Below are 13,573 nucleotides of genomic sequence, written 5' to 3'. Positions count from 1 at the left end.
TAACTGAACACTTAACTTTGTGCCAGATACTTGAATGTCTGGGATAGAATAACGAGTAAGTCAAAGGTCACCTCTGTTCTTACGAAGTTTACATTCTGCTGGGGAGGGGTATGCAGAAACTAAACAAGGAAGCTGGCAAGTAATAAGAATTTCAGAGATTGATAGAGGAGAGAAAGCGAGGTGATGTGCAGGGGAGAGAGGCAGGTGTACCGATTCTACTCTAGCCGGTCAGGGAGGTGACATTTTAGCCGAGACCTACATGATGACAAGCAACGTTTTGAGGAAAGCTCTGGAGGCAAGAACCAGCTTGGCGTGTGTCCACTGGCCGCAGGGTTGCGAGGGGCTGGGGGTGGTGAGAGGTGAGGCAGAGGGGCAGATCTGGGAACAGATGAGGTGATCGCCCTGCTGTGGGTTCAGTTCTGGACAGTTCTGGACAGCAGGGGTCCAACTGCTGTGGGTCCAAATGGACGTGTTGAAGCCCTCACTTGACTACATGTCTTGGTCACTAGATACGGACGTGACTCACTTTTAAATTATTGCACGAACGGTCTGCTTTTGGTGAACATCACGGTTGTATGGCTAATGCTACAATAAAGATCTGGGGCACACAGTGGGAGCTTTATGTCTCTGTACGCTCCCAGAAGGGAGACTGAGGGAGAAGAGTATGCTGAAGCTGAATATGGACAGTTCCAGAAGCCAGAAAGACTTCACCTTCGGCCGGCATCGTGTAAGCATGCCTGCGCCCCACTCCTCGCTGGCCCTGGGCACTGTCACTCCTAAGAGTTTCTTCATCTGATGAAGAGATCAGCATCTCGCTGTCTTTTTAATTTGCATTTTCCTGATGATCAGTGAAGTTGAACACTTTATATGCTTAGTAGCTCAGAATTTTGAAGGGCTGGGTGGGGATCCCAGCAGAGGACAAAGAACTGGGCTGCCTGCTGCACGGAGAAAATCGTCAACTCCGTGGTGGGGTCCGGTGGGGGGGGGGGTCCGAGCCTCAGAAGGAGATCTGGTCCCATCCTTTTGCTGGATGCAAAGAAGGCACGTGTGTGTCCCACGGCACCAGCCGATGAACTGGCGGTGCCTCTTACCTAAATCTCTCCCCATGGAGACAGGAGCGGAGAATGAAGATCCAGAGGCAATACATTTCCTGTTTCTTGCCCGTCTCTGAACATCTAGATAAAACTATCATCTATTCGGATCAAGGGTTTTGCTGGAGATGGAGCCCTAAACATTATTCTCATGTTCAGGGAACCCTGGAGGGTTTTATTGGCATTTGAGTATCAGCACACAGAAAATGAACTCCAAAACCTTAATTAAACCTGACAATGACGGCAGGCAGGTTTGTGTTCGTAGGTATAAGGATGAATCTCCGTGCACAGATGCAAAGTAATGGGAGGGGAAGAGGGAAGGAGCTGGAGATAAGGGAAGATTGTCACCTCCAGAGTTACTTATTCATCCCAGATAATCAGCTGTTCATTAACACAAAATAAGCATGAGATTATCGTCGCTGAGACTGACGAATCTGTTGACCGTGAGAACAAAATCTGGTCCAGAATACTTTGTCCCTTGTCTTTGAATCATAAACTATAATGGGTTAAGTTTAATTAATCAAACATGTTTTTATAGCCCCTGGTCAGATTTCTAGAATTTGCACTGCGTGCTGGTCAGATAGCCGGAAAGGGGGCTGCAAAGGTTCCCTTGTAAACCTGCTGCCAGCACGGCCGGTCGACAAAGTGCTCAGGGGTCCTTGAAGTCAAGGAAAAGGATGGTCCTGATTAACTCATGGTTTTTTAAAATTAAGTGAAAGTCCGTGTTGAAATACCTCACTCCACGGTCTTACTGAAGATGTCCAAAAACTTAAATGATTTGGGGCTTCCCAGTGGATCAGTAGGGATGGGAGGGAAAAACACAGTCTCTCTCTCTCTCCAGGAACTTTTTTCCAAAAAAGGTGACACTCACAGCTTCTGGGTGGATGTGAATTTGGGGGACGCTCTTCATCCCCACACAGAGCCATCCAGTAGCTTCTCCACGACTGCGGTTCCCACTGAGCTCCAGGAACTGCCCGCAGGCCCAGGGAAGGGGGGGAACAGCTGCCCGCTCTGCTGGTCTCTCTCTGCCTTCCCACCCCTGTCGGTTCCCCCGGCCCACGCCTCTCGAAATGGTCTCTGTGTTGAGCTCTCTTAAGTTAAGCGCTTGGAGTGTGGCATCGTTCCCTGCCGGGATGCTAATGCTGTCCTAAAATAGAGACACACGTCTCTGTTGCATCTGACAAATGCAGCCATCTTTCGGGTCCTGAGTAAGAAGACACAGGGAAGAGAGGCAGGATGCGCTCCGATCATACACAAAACCCAGAGCTTTGCACGTTCCTCTTCCATTTCAGTGGAGCTGGTGAGATGCTGAGGATCTAGACTATCCTAAATACCTGGCAACAGGAAATTCACATGAAAAACACCAGGCTTTTTTTTTTTTTGGCAGAATCCTTGAGTCCGAGAAGCCGGAGGGAAAAATCGCTTGGTTTACTCCGTTTATCACAAGGTTAGACACTTGTGCCAAGACCTAACCCAGGGGTTGCTGGGCCTGAAGGTGGGGAGCTCCGTGGGGGGACACCCTTGCCAGACAGTCACCTGGGCCGAGCAGAGGCTGGACATCACCAACTCTCCTGTGGTTTGTCCTCTTGGAGAATCTCAGTCTCTGCCAGAAAGAGGCTGCACTTGATTTGTGGCTGCATTTTTACAGAAGCACTTGTAAGCCCCAAAGAAGTGATCCTTCTAGACAAGCTTCCTCGACCACAAGACTTCACCTGCTCCATTATTCTCCACGATGGCAGAAGGTGTCTGCAGTAACAGGCCATGTCAGTATCATGTGGTCTCTCGCTCACACGTTCACTCATTCATTCATTTACTAATTTAATCAATCAATCAATATTTACCAAGTGCCTTCTAGATGTCAGATTTTGTCCTACGCACTGAAACAAAGTCTCTCTCAAAGAGGCTACATTTTGGTAGGAGAAAACAAACAATATACAAATAATTAAAACAAGCAAGATAAGTTTTCTTGGAAGAAAATGAATTGGAGGATGTGATAGCAACTTCCTATCACGGATAAGGTGGCCGAGAAAGTCATTGCTAAGTAAGTGACATGAAACCAAGACCTAATTAATTGACCCAGAGTCAGAAACACAAAGTGCTGAGGGAAACAGCCTTCCAGGTGGAAGAAGCAGTAAGTGCAAAGGCCCTGGGGTGGACATGAGTGCAGTAAGTTCCAGAAAGACAGGGATGGCCACTGTAGCCGGCTCCAGGCTGTAAGGGGTCATGGTAGGATGAGGGTTGAAGGATTACGTGCGGGCCAGAGAGCACAGGGTCCTGCGGGAAAGAGTCTAGATGTTCATCGCTGTGCAGTAAGAAGCAATTGGTGGGGCGGTAAGCAGCGGGGACATGACACAATTTCTGTTTTATCAAGGTGGCTGTGGCTCGACACCAGGGGACAGTCCATCTTAGGGAGGGCATATATGCCTGAAGGCTTTGCAAAGCGGAGGGCTCACCTCTTGGCTATTGTAAGCAAGGCAGACTTGAGACTATCCTACCTCCCTCTCTCATTCGTTCAGCCCACAAACATTTATTGTACGGTTTCTCTACGCCAGGCTGGGCACTGAGGATACAATGATAAGCAAAAAAGATATGGAACTTGCCCATATTGTGCTTCTCCTGGAGGGTAACCAGGACAAAAGCAAGCCAGACAGCAGACACAGCAAGTGCAAAGGCCCTGCGGTGGCTGGAGCACCCCAGGAAGAGACCGGAAAGGAGGTAGTGTGTCTGAGACTGAGGAGGGGGCTTGGCCTTCCACACCTCAAGTTATTTGTCTCCCTGGCCTCCTCTTTTAACCTTCTATCCCCCTTTTCACTCTATTTCTGCAACTCTGGCCTCTGCTCTGTTCCTCAGACATGGCAGGCCCTCTGTCTCAACCCTCTGTATCTGCTGTTCCCTCTGCAGGAACATCCTTTCCCCAGACTTCTCACAACTGTCTTCTTCCCTTCACCCAGGTCTCCGTCCACATGTCACATAATCAGTGAGACCTTCCCAACCACTGAATATAAAGTAGCGCTTTCATCTTCATCACCCTCTACCCCCTTGTGTTTGTCACCCCCTGATACGTACGTCAATCTGTCAACTCTCTGCCAGAAGCAAGGACAGCACCTAGGAAGTGTTTGCCACGTATTAGGTGCTCAATAAATACCTGTTGCATGAATGTGTCTTTTTTTTTTTTTAATGTTTATGTGGTTGCGCTGGGTCTTAGTTGTGGCATGGGGGCTCCTTAGTTGTGGCACGTAAACTCTTAGTTTCAGCATGCATGTTGGGATCCAGTTCCCCGACCAGGGATCAAACCCGGGCCCCCTGCATTGGGAGCACAGAGTCTTAACCACTGGACCATCAGGGAAGTCCTGAGTACGTCTTTATGTGTGGGTTTTCATCAGGGCTATTACACTGGAAGGTCTGCAGGAAACCAGTGTCTGAGGCATCTGGGACCCCTTTCCTCTGAATATCACCATATCTGGTCCTACTTTTCTGGCTGTTCAAGTGCAAAGCTACTTGGCGGCCCCCCTGATAGAGCAAAAAAGGACGCTGAAAAAAAATATTAACATATCGATGTGCTGGTGCACTCCTGCTTTACATAACCCATTACAGACCTTAAGGCGCACGTTGTCTTTTGCTAAATTGAATTATCAGTATGAAGACACGTGGCCCATCAGTGATATTTGGAAACAAAAAAGCCAACATATGGACGTGATCAATGGAGTAATTATCAGCTCAGACAGACGCGTAACGCATGTTGGCCCAACTCCAGAGCTGTGTGACACCACATCAACATAAAATGCGCGCTCTTCATTTACCGAATGGCATGTCCCCTCTGCCCCCGTCACTCTGAGAACTTGGAAGAAGATGGTGTCAGGTACAAGGCAGCACAATTTAGATGACGACTGTGACCACCAGACGTTCAAAGGACAGGACGCCGTGGTCGCCTTCAGAGCTTCACACTTTAACCCCAATGAATTGTTCCTGCCTTTCACGTCACCTGATAACTGAATGAAGCCGCTTCCTGAGGATTAGCAGGGTGGTCCCCAGCGTGAGGACGGAGGTTCTCCCGCACCAAGGATCCCCTGCTCACGGTGCACCCCGTCTCCAACACGAGGGGGTTCCCTGACCCCTAGTCCAAACCCCTAATGATCCGCATCACAGCCAACGGCTCCATCCCTCACCCAAATACACTTCTGAGCCCTTGGCATCACCCTTGGCCCTTCCCTATCATACCCCACGGCCAATCCACCAGCAAATCCTGTTGATTTCACCTTGAAAATATACACAAACTTGACCGCTTCTCTCTCCCCTCTGCTCCTGTCTTGGGCGAAGCACCCACATCCCGTGTCTAGAGAATCCCTCCTAATCCACCCCCTGGCTCCCACCCGTTCCCCAGCTTCTTCTCTCGGTGCGGCCGCTGCAGTGACCCTCGACAAATGAAAAGCAGGTGTGGTCCATCAGCTCTCCAGCACCCCGCCCCGGGAGCATCGATCCCCTCGCCGTGTGTATCCACTGGCTTGGTAAGGGGACGTCACATCTGTTCCTGCATCTCTTGAAACCAGGCCGGCCTGAAAGTTGCTTTGGCCGATGCGGGGGGGAGGGAGGGAGGGACTTGCACTCTTCCGGCCTGGTCCTCCCACGCCCTCCCGCGCACCCCTCTCCTTCGTGGCCCATTATGCCGCTCTTAGAAGCCTTAGTTAGCCTGCTGGGGGCTGGAACAGCAGGGAACAAAGCCAGTCACCCTGACCCAAACCGTCCGGCGTCAACCAATAGCCGGCCAACTGCGTGTTCAGCCAAGTGCAGCCAAGACGACAGCACCGTGCAGCCAAGCCACAGCCTCGGGAACGGTACGAATCGTTCTTGTTTTGAGCCACGGGCTTCTGGCTGGTTTCTTATGCAGCAGGTTTGTGACAAAGGTGTCTGACGACACTTACAGCAAATTCCAAAACCCCTGGATTTCTACTTGGGCTCGTAAGACTGCCAGACCTCACCCCAATCTCAGCTTCATTTCCACGCCCCGCCCCTCGTTCCCTGTTCACCAGCCACCTGGCTGATACTCGGACACGTCAAAACTCTGTCCATCTCAGCTCCTTGCACTTTCCACCTGCCTGGTGTTCCTCCCCTGAAAGTGGACAAGCCCCCTGCACCCCCTTCGCTGAGAGGCACTCACTCTGCTCAGTTGATGTGTCTGGGAGAAGCCCCCTCCCAACCATTCTTTATTTTATTAAAGTGTACTTGATGTACAGGCTGTGTTCATTTCTGCCGTGCAGCACAGTGACTCAGTTACACAGGTACAGACCTTCTTTTTCTTATTCTTTCCCATTATGGTTTATCGTAAGATGTTAAATATCGTTTCCTGTGTGTAGAGTAGGACCTTGTCGTTTCCAGCTACTTTTAATAAATAAATTAATTTATTATTATTATTATTTTTTTTTTTTTGCGGTACGCGGGCCTCTCACTGTTGTGGCCTCTCCCGTTGCGGAGCACAGGCTCCGGACGCCATGGCTCACGGGCCCAGCCGCTCCGCGGCATGTGGGATCTTCCCGGACCGGGGCACGAACCCGCGTCCCCTGCATCGGCAGGCGGACTCCCAACCACTGCGCCACCAGGGAAGCCCTCCAGCTACTTTTTAAAAGGGTCACTACATCACTTCCTACTGCCTCGCCCGAATTTATTGTCCTTCAAAGCACTTATCACTGCCTGACATCATGTTACAAATGCGTGTCTTTTTCTGCATGGATTCTTCTCGTTGACTCTGTTTTGCTAATTACAATGTTCCTGCTGCCGGGAACCGGGCCTGGTACACAGGCAGTGCTCAATCAACATGTATGAATGAATGAGTGAGTGAATGAATGAATGAATGGTCATGTAATAATCACTGTGGGCCAGGGACACCACTGTTTGTCCTGACTATGCAGACCCCTGTTGAGATGCACAGGTACATCCCTTTCTCTTGGTAAGGTCGCTGGGTGTGGGGTGATTCCCAACCAGATAAGGTGGACAGGCGAAGGGGAGCCTTCTCATCCCATCTTTGCTCAAACTCTGATGTTTTCCATCTCTTGCTATTTTTAATTCCGTAGAACAGGAATGGGTCCAGGAACATTACTTTTCCTATTCTTCAATTCCCACCACGAAGAACTCTCCCTGGGTTCTTCCTAGGTGTGGGGAATCTGGCTTTAATGATTCCTCCCAATCTTCCTTGCTAATAGCTCAGGAAAACGGTCTTTAGGTCTGTTTCCCCAAAGAAACCCCCGAAGAAAGACACATACAAGTGAGAAAATCACGTTTAGCCCTCCATGCTTCGTTTCCCTGGGGAAATAGTAGGTTCCCCTCTCTTAGGGAGTGAGAATTATGTAATTGCCTATATGTCCTTTTATATCCAGGCTGCATGGAAACACAGGCCAAATTAGAATCTTAGAGTAACTGTGTCTAACCTCCAGGCTGGCATGCTTGAATTCTCCTTTCTCTTTATCTGAATTTTTCACTTCCATTCATACCATTTGAGCATGTTCTATTACATGTGACGGTTTTGGTGATTTGACGATATTCTTGGAAAGAAGCATGATAAAAACATATACATAGATAATGAGCTCATCAATTATTATTTTTAAAAGTATAAAAATCAGGACGAATTCACATCAGGTTAACTATTTTTGGTTTGGTTCGTGCAGGGGGTATTATTCTCATTGGATTGTTTAGAAAACAGCCCCAAATCCTGTCTTCTCTGTTTTAGGAATAGTTTTTGTATTTTGAAGGAAAACAGACATTCCATTCACAATCAGGTAAAAACCAGTGACAGTGTGATTCTGCGGGCCGCTCACCAGTCCCTACCCCAAACTAGCAGCTCAGCATTTTTGCTTCTCCCAGATGAGGGTCAGGGGTTAGCCAGCCGGTCCAGGCTCGGCGGCAGACAGGTTGAGATTGGAATCCTGCACCACCCAACCTCCCCCTCACGTGGCCCCCGAGCCTGGGCAAGTTCTCTTTGGTTCTCAGCGAATCATGCTGATCGACCCTGGTTTGGGGATCAAATTCCGTTCAAATCAATGACAACTAGAGACCATACATCACACTCCGGGAGTTCTGGGGATGTCCAGGCAACTTCTGGAAATGGAAGGTCATCATTTTGCCCAAGTTTACAGCAACGACAGGAATTTCTAAGCCAAGTCAGCTGCATCTCCGCCCAGCATGGCAATCACCTCCTCCCTTCCCCATCGCCCACTGATGGGCTTTGCCGCTCAAGAAAAAAAGAAAGGGGCTTCCCTGGTGGCGCAGTGGTTGAGAGTCCGCCTGCCGATGCAGGGGACGTGGGTTCGTGCCCCGGTCCGGGAGGATCCCACATGCCGCGGAGCGGCTGGGCTTGTGAGCCATGGCCGCTGAGCCTGCGCGTCCGGAGCCTGTGCTCCGCAACGGGAGAGGCCACAACAGTGAGAGGCCCATGTATCGCAAAAAAAAAAAAAGAAAAAAAGAAAGGCTAAGGTGGAGTGGGGAGGGATGGATTGGGAGTTTGGGGTTAGCAGATGCAAACGATTACACTTAGAATGGATAAACAACGAGGTCCTGCTGTAGAGCACAGGGAGCTATGTTCAATATCCTGGGATGAACCATCGTGGAAAAGAAGATGAAAAAGAATATCTACCTGTATCACTGAATCACTTTGCTGTATAGTAGAAATTAACACAGCATTGTAAATCAACTCTACCTCAATGAAATAAATTTAAAATAAAATACAACCACCAAATTGCAAAACAGAAAGAAGGTCGATCTTGAAGAGCCCTTTTATTATCATGAGCAAAGTATCAGAAGGAGAACATGGAAATCGCTGTGCTTTCAATCGGTCCAAACTGAGGCGATGCTGATACAACATGCAGCTACCCCGCTTGGGGGCGTTCTCTGAAAGCAGCAAAGTTCGGCAGGTTCTGTCCCGGAGCCCAGGGAGTTCAGCCACTGTAGTGGAATCATCACCTCCCCGACCTTTCCCTCCTTGCTCTCAGCCCCACAGGCTCTCAGTGCTGGGTGTGGGAAAGGGCAGATCACACAGGGTTTTGCAAATTTTCAAGGCATGCGCTTTCCTTCGCCTGCCATGGAATCAACCCCTTGCAAAGGACATGCCTCTCCTCATCTCCGGGTCTTCTTTCTCTCCCTTTTTGCACAGAGCAAAACTCTTTTGAGAAAGAGCTCCATTTGCTCCCAACAAGGCCCCTGCCCCAGGCCAGCCTGGCCCCAGCATCAGTCACTCACTGAAGTGGTACTGAGAAGAACTCTATGGAGAAGGCGCTCAGGGCCTGGCTTTGCTCCGGGATCAGAGCCAGGAAAGGGGCAGGGCGATGGGGGAGGATGGAGTCAGGGCGGGAGGGGAGGACAGGGGTCCCGAGAGGCGAGGGCAGCTGCACGCTGCAGGGCTGTGACCAGGGAGGCGCCAGGCTTTGGGTAAGTGAGCTGGGCTGGCGGGTCCTGCGGATGGTTTGCGGATGGTGCTGGGACCTGACTTCGATTTGGACCGTACTGCTCTGGCCACCCCGTGAAGAACAGACTAAAACAGCACCGTGTGGGGTGGTGACCAAGAGAAGGCGAGGGTCAGAACCCCGGCCCTGTGACGCTGTCACTTGTCCCTTTGGGCCCCTCACAGCCTCCAAACTCTCCCCCTCTTGCTGCTTTCCTGGTGACAAACATGACCGTGTCCCCTGATGGCTGCTCACAGCCTGCCCATCAGCTACCCAATTCCACCCTTAGAAAGGGGGCCAGAGGGACACGCCCATCCAGAGCCCACCCGCTCCCCTCTGGACCACAGTCCAGCTCCCCAGACCCTGGAATGCCCCCGCCTCAAAGCCCCCAAGCTCCCCCGCCAGCTCCTGCACAGGCCCCCTCCCTAGTCTGCCCCCCAGAAGGGCAGGTGACACCCCTGGGGTGTACCCCCTGGACAGGGTGGGCAGCCGAGGAGAGGGCTGTTTGCAGGGCGCCATGGGCAGAACCTGGACGTGAACTCGGGGTGTCTCCACGTGTGCAAGGCCCTGGTGATGAGGCTCAAACCCCAGGTCAGAAGGAAGGACGGCGGGCCCCACGAGGCCAGTGACAATGCACAGCCTTTCACCCACTCCAGGTAGCAGGAGAGACTGGCCTGAAGCCTGGCAGGCAGGAGACAAAGACGGGAATTTCACACCCTGAAATTATAAAGGGGGCCTCCTCTACCCACAGGTAGCATCAGTGCTATTGGTCACCTCCTTGAAATACTCTAGGGGTAGGGCAGGCTGAATAATGTTCCCCAAAGATGTCCACCTCCCAGTCCCTGGGGCCTGTGACTATGTCACCTTACCCGACAAAGGGACCCTGCATATGTGATTAAGTTAAGGACGTTGAGATGTGGGAATCATCCAAGTGGATGCAGTGTAATCGCAGGGTCCTCATAAGAGGGAGGCAGCAGGTCAGAGAGGAGAGAAGATGCTAATCGCTGGCTCTGCAATTAGCAACTTCTAATAACAGGGAGGGGCTGGGAGCAGCCACCAGAAGGTGGGGAAGGCAGGGAAGGGTCTCCCCAAAGCCTTCCGAAAGGCAGGCAGCTCTGCTGACACCCTGATTTTAGCCCGTGTGACTCATTTTGGATCTGACCTCCTGAACTGTAAGAGAACACATTTGTTTTATTTCACGTTGGGACAATTTGTTACAGCAACAGTAACAAACTAATTCACAGAGCTTCTCACCCTCGGTGCCAATGACAATTTGGGCCACTTATTTCTTTGCCGTGGAGGCGGTCCTGTGCATCGTAGGAGACTTAACAACATCCCCGGCCTCTGCACACGTGATGCTAATAGCCCGCTCCCCGGTCCCAGCCATCAAAAATGTCTCCAGATGGTCAAATATCTCCTGGGGCCGTAGTCACGTACACTGTCCTTCATGCTGAATTTACTCCAATAGACCCTCAGCAAAGCCCCCGGGGGCACCTGGATTCCCAGCCCATCCGCCACTGAATTCACCAAACCCTGACTTTCATTAAACCCAAGCCTTACAGGTAGAGAGTTGAATGAAGCACGGTTTGTGCCTCAGAGAACTTGCAGTCAGCGGTCGAGGCAGCCTGCTGAAATGAATAATTACATGGTGGCATCTCACTCCTTTACGGCTACGTTCTAAACTCAGAACAAATGGCAAAAAGCAGCATGGTCAGGGTTAGCCTTGGCCTTTCCTCCAGAGAGTGTCAGGTGGACACACGGGGGCATCTTACATGCCACCAGCACTGGGTACAGATCTGCCACCTCCTGAGAGCCACACGAGGGGCGTGGTTCCTCTTCAGGGCCAGCAACGAGAGAATGGGGCAACTTCCCTATTACATGTGAGATGTAATTCACATACCCTAACATTCGCCCTTTGAAGGTGTACATTTCAGAGGTGTTGGCGCACTCACAAGGTTCTGCACCCATCACACTAATTCCAGAACATTTTCATCACCCCCGGAAGCAGCCCCGGACCCGCTCCCCCCACCGAAGAGCCCCAGCCAACCACTGAGCTGCGGCCCCTCAGAGTTCTAGAAGTTTCCCCCAAATAGGCTACGGATGCGGCTAAACTCACTTCCTGATGCAGGAGGGTGGGCGGGTGCCGCACAGCTCTGTTCACGCGTGTGAAACACAAAGCCTTAATCTAGGTATGCAGGAGGGTGGGCGGGTGCCGCACAGCTCTGTTCACGCGTGTGAAATACAAAGGCTTAATCTAGGTATGCAGGAGGGTGGGCGGGTGCCGCACAGCTCTGTTCCATGCCTGTGAAATACAAAGCCTTAATCTAGGTATGCAGGAGGGTGGGCGGGTGCCGCATAGCTCTGTTCCATGCGTGTGAAATACAAAGGCTTAATCCAGGTACTAGATTGTAGGACTGCAGGGGATGGTTATTTTAGTCTTTTATGTTTAAATATTTTTTCCCACTATGAGAATCCAATAAAGTGTTAACACTCAAAAAAAAAAAAAAAGCCAAAGAATTCATACAGGTTAACTCAGTAACATCAATAGCAAATCAACCCACCCATTAAATATTGAAGGAGATCCCAGCTCATCAAGAATGCATGAAGCTATCCAATTACCTGTACCCTGATAAAGCAATTTTCTGACTTAGCTATTCTCTTTATGACAAAGGTCGTTAACCAACTGAAGAAAAGTTTAAAATTCATGAAGTTTGAAAAACCAAAGGTAGACACCTCTGGTCTTCAACATAAGCCCAATTTCCATTCTGGAGCGCTGCCTACCATCTCTTGTTCAGCAGTGTTTAACATTCCTAAGAAATGGAAACGCATAATAGGTTTTACAGGATCGCTTCCAGAAACATTCAAATTTTCTTATTTATTGCTTTGTATGCCACAGAGAGGGTAAAAGGAGCGCCAAGAGCCCTGAATTTTGATGATTTTGAAACTCAGAAGGAGTTTCAACCACATTCTGCTTTGGAATTCCGCAGCCCCTCCTTCTTCACGCTCACGCTCAGGAAAGCGGAAGTGAAGCCCATCCTACCTTTAGGACCTGTTCTAGGTTCTCCAGCTTGGCTTGGAGTTGGTGTTTCTCCTTCACGGCCAAATCGCGTTCTCTGGTCACTATGGTGAGCGTGTGTTTAAGTCGAGCATACTCTGCTTTCACCTACAAGTAGCAAGGATGGAGAGAAGGGGCTGTTTACAACATGCATAGGAGCTGCGGTGGGTATTTGTCCCCAGCTGTCATTTGTCACCTCCCCTTTTTGGAGACTCTTCCCCTCTGTCATCCTCAGTCATGGACTTCATGGTGGGCCCACTCCTGCTGGGGTGAATACGTGTGACCAAAGGCTGGCCAGTCAGCACACAGCCTCCCTCTTCATCCCGCCCATCCTCGCCATGGCCACAGTGATTGGCTCGGGACTGGGAATGTGACCCAGGTCTGGCCAATCAGTGTAATCCCATGCCCTGGATATGGTGATTGGTTGGGGCAGGGCACAGGACCCAGGTGCGTCCGCGGAGAATGAGATATTGGCCTTGTGTAAGAATCTGGGAAGAGACTCTCTCTTTTGCCCTCTGGACTTGGAAAGTTGAGGACAAAGGCAGGAGCTACAGTGCCATGTGCCATCATGAGGGAAGAACTCAGCTGAGAATAGAGCCAAGAGATGCCGAGGGAGAAGTAGGGTCCTGATGACATCACTTGAGCACCTAGATCAAGCTGTACCTGAAGCTAATGTTCTCCTTTCCTGTTACTTGGGCCAACAGATTCCCTTGGTTTGCTTGTACCAATTTGAATTGTCTTCTGTCCGTCTGAACTGAAAGTCCTAACAGACAAAATGTTACCCAAATTGTCGAGCCATACTAATTTCTGTTGTCTAAAATTTTCACCCCTGTCTTAAAAGTGGACAAAAGGGGCAACAAGGCTCCACATGGATTAGAATGGTGGGTGTTCCAATAACCTCAGAAATCATGTCCACCCTAAGCCCACAACCCCCAGGACCACGTTTAGAACTTATCTGGGAGGCTCCACTGATTCTCAATCTCTCCTCCAGCTTCTTTGAA

At 50.4% G+C, this 13,573-nt stretch overlaps 1 protein-coding gene across 1 annotated transcript in view; it reads right to left on the bottom strand.

Moving 5' to 3' along the window:
• RIMBP2 (RIMS binding protein 2) overlaps window positions 1-13,573 on the bottom strand; it is a 114,211-nt gene that overhangs the window by 90,066 nt on the left and 10,572 nt on the right. The window contains exon 3 of the mRNA XM_089894336.1: window positions 12,558-12,680. Coding sequence (XP_089750462.1) covers window positions 12,558-12,680 — 123 coding nt within the window. The remainder of the gene's footprint in view (window positions 1-12,557; window positions 12,681-13,573) is intronic.

Source organism: Delphinapterus leucas, chromosome 14 (genome assembly GCF_059928025.1).
Source record: "Delphinapterus leucas isolate spDelLeu-1000000601 "Yukka" chromosome 14, BTC_Dleu_Yukka2, whole genome shotgun sequence".
NCBI lineage: Eukaryota > Metazoa > Chordata > Mammalia > Artiodactyla > Monodontidae > Delphinapterus > Delphinapterus leucas.
Note: the sequence above shows the minus strand (reverse complement) of the source record. Positions and strands in the feature narration are given on the sequence as shown.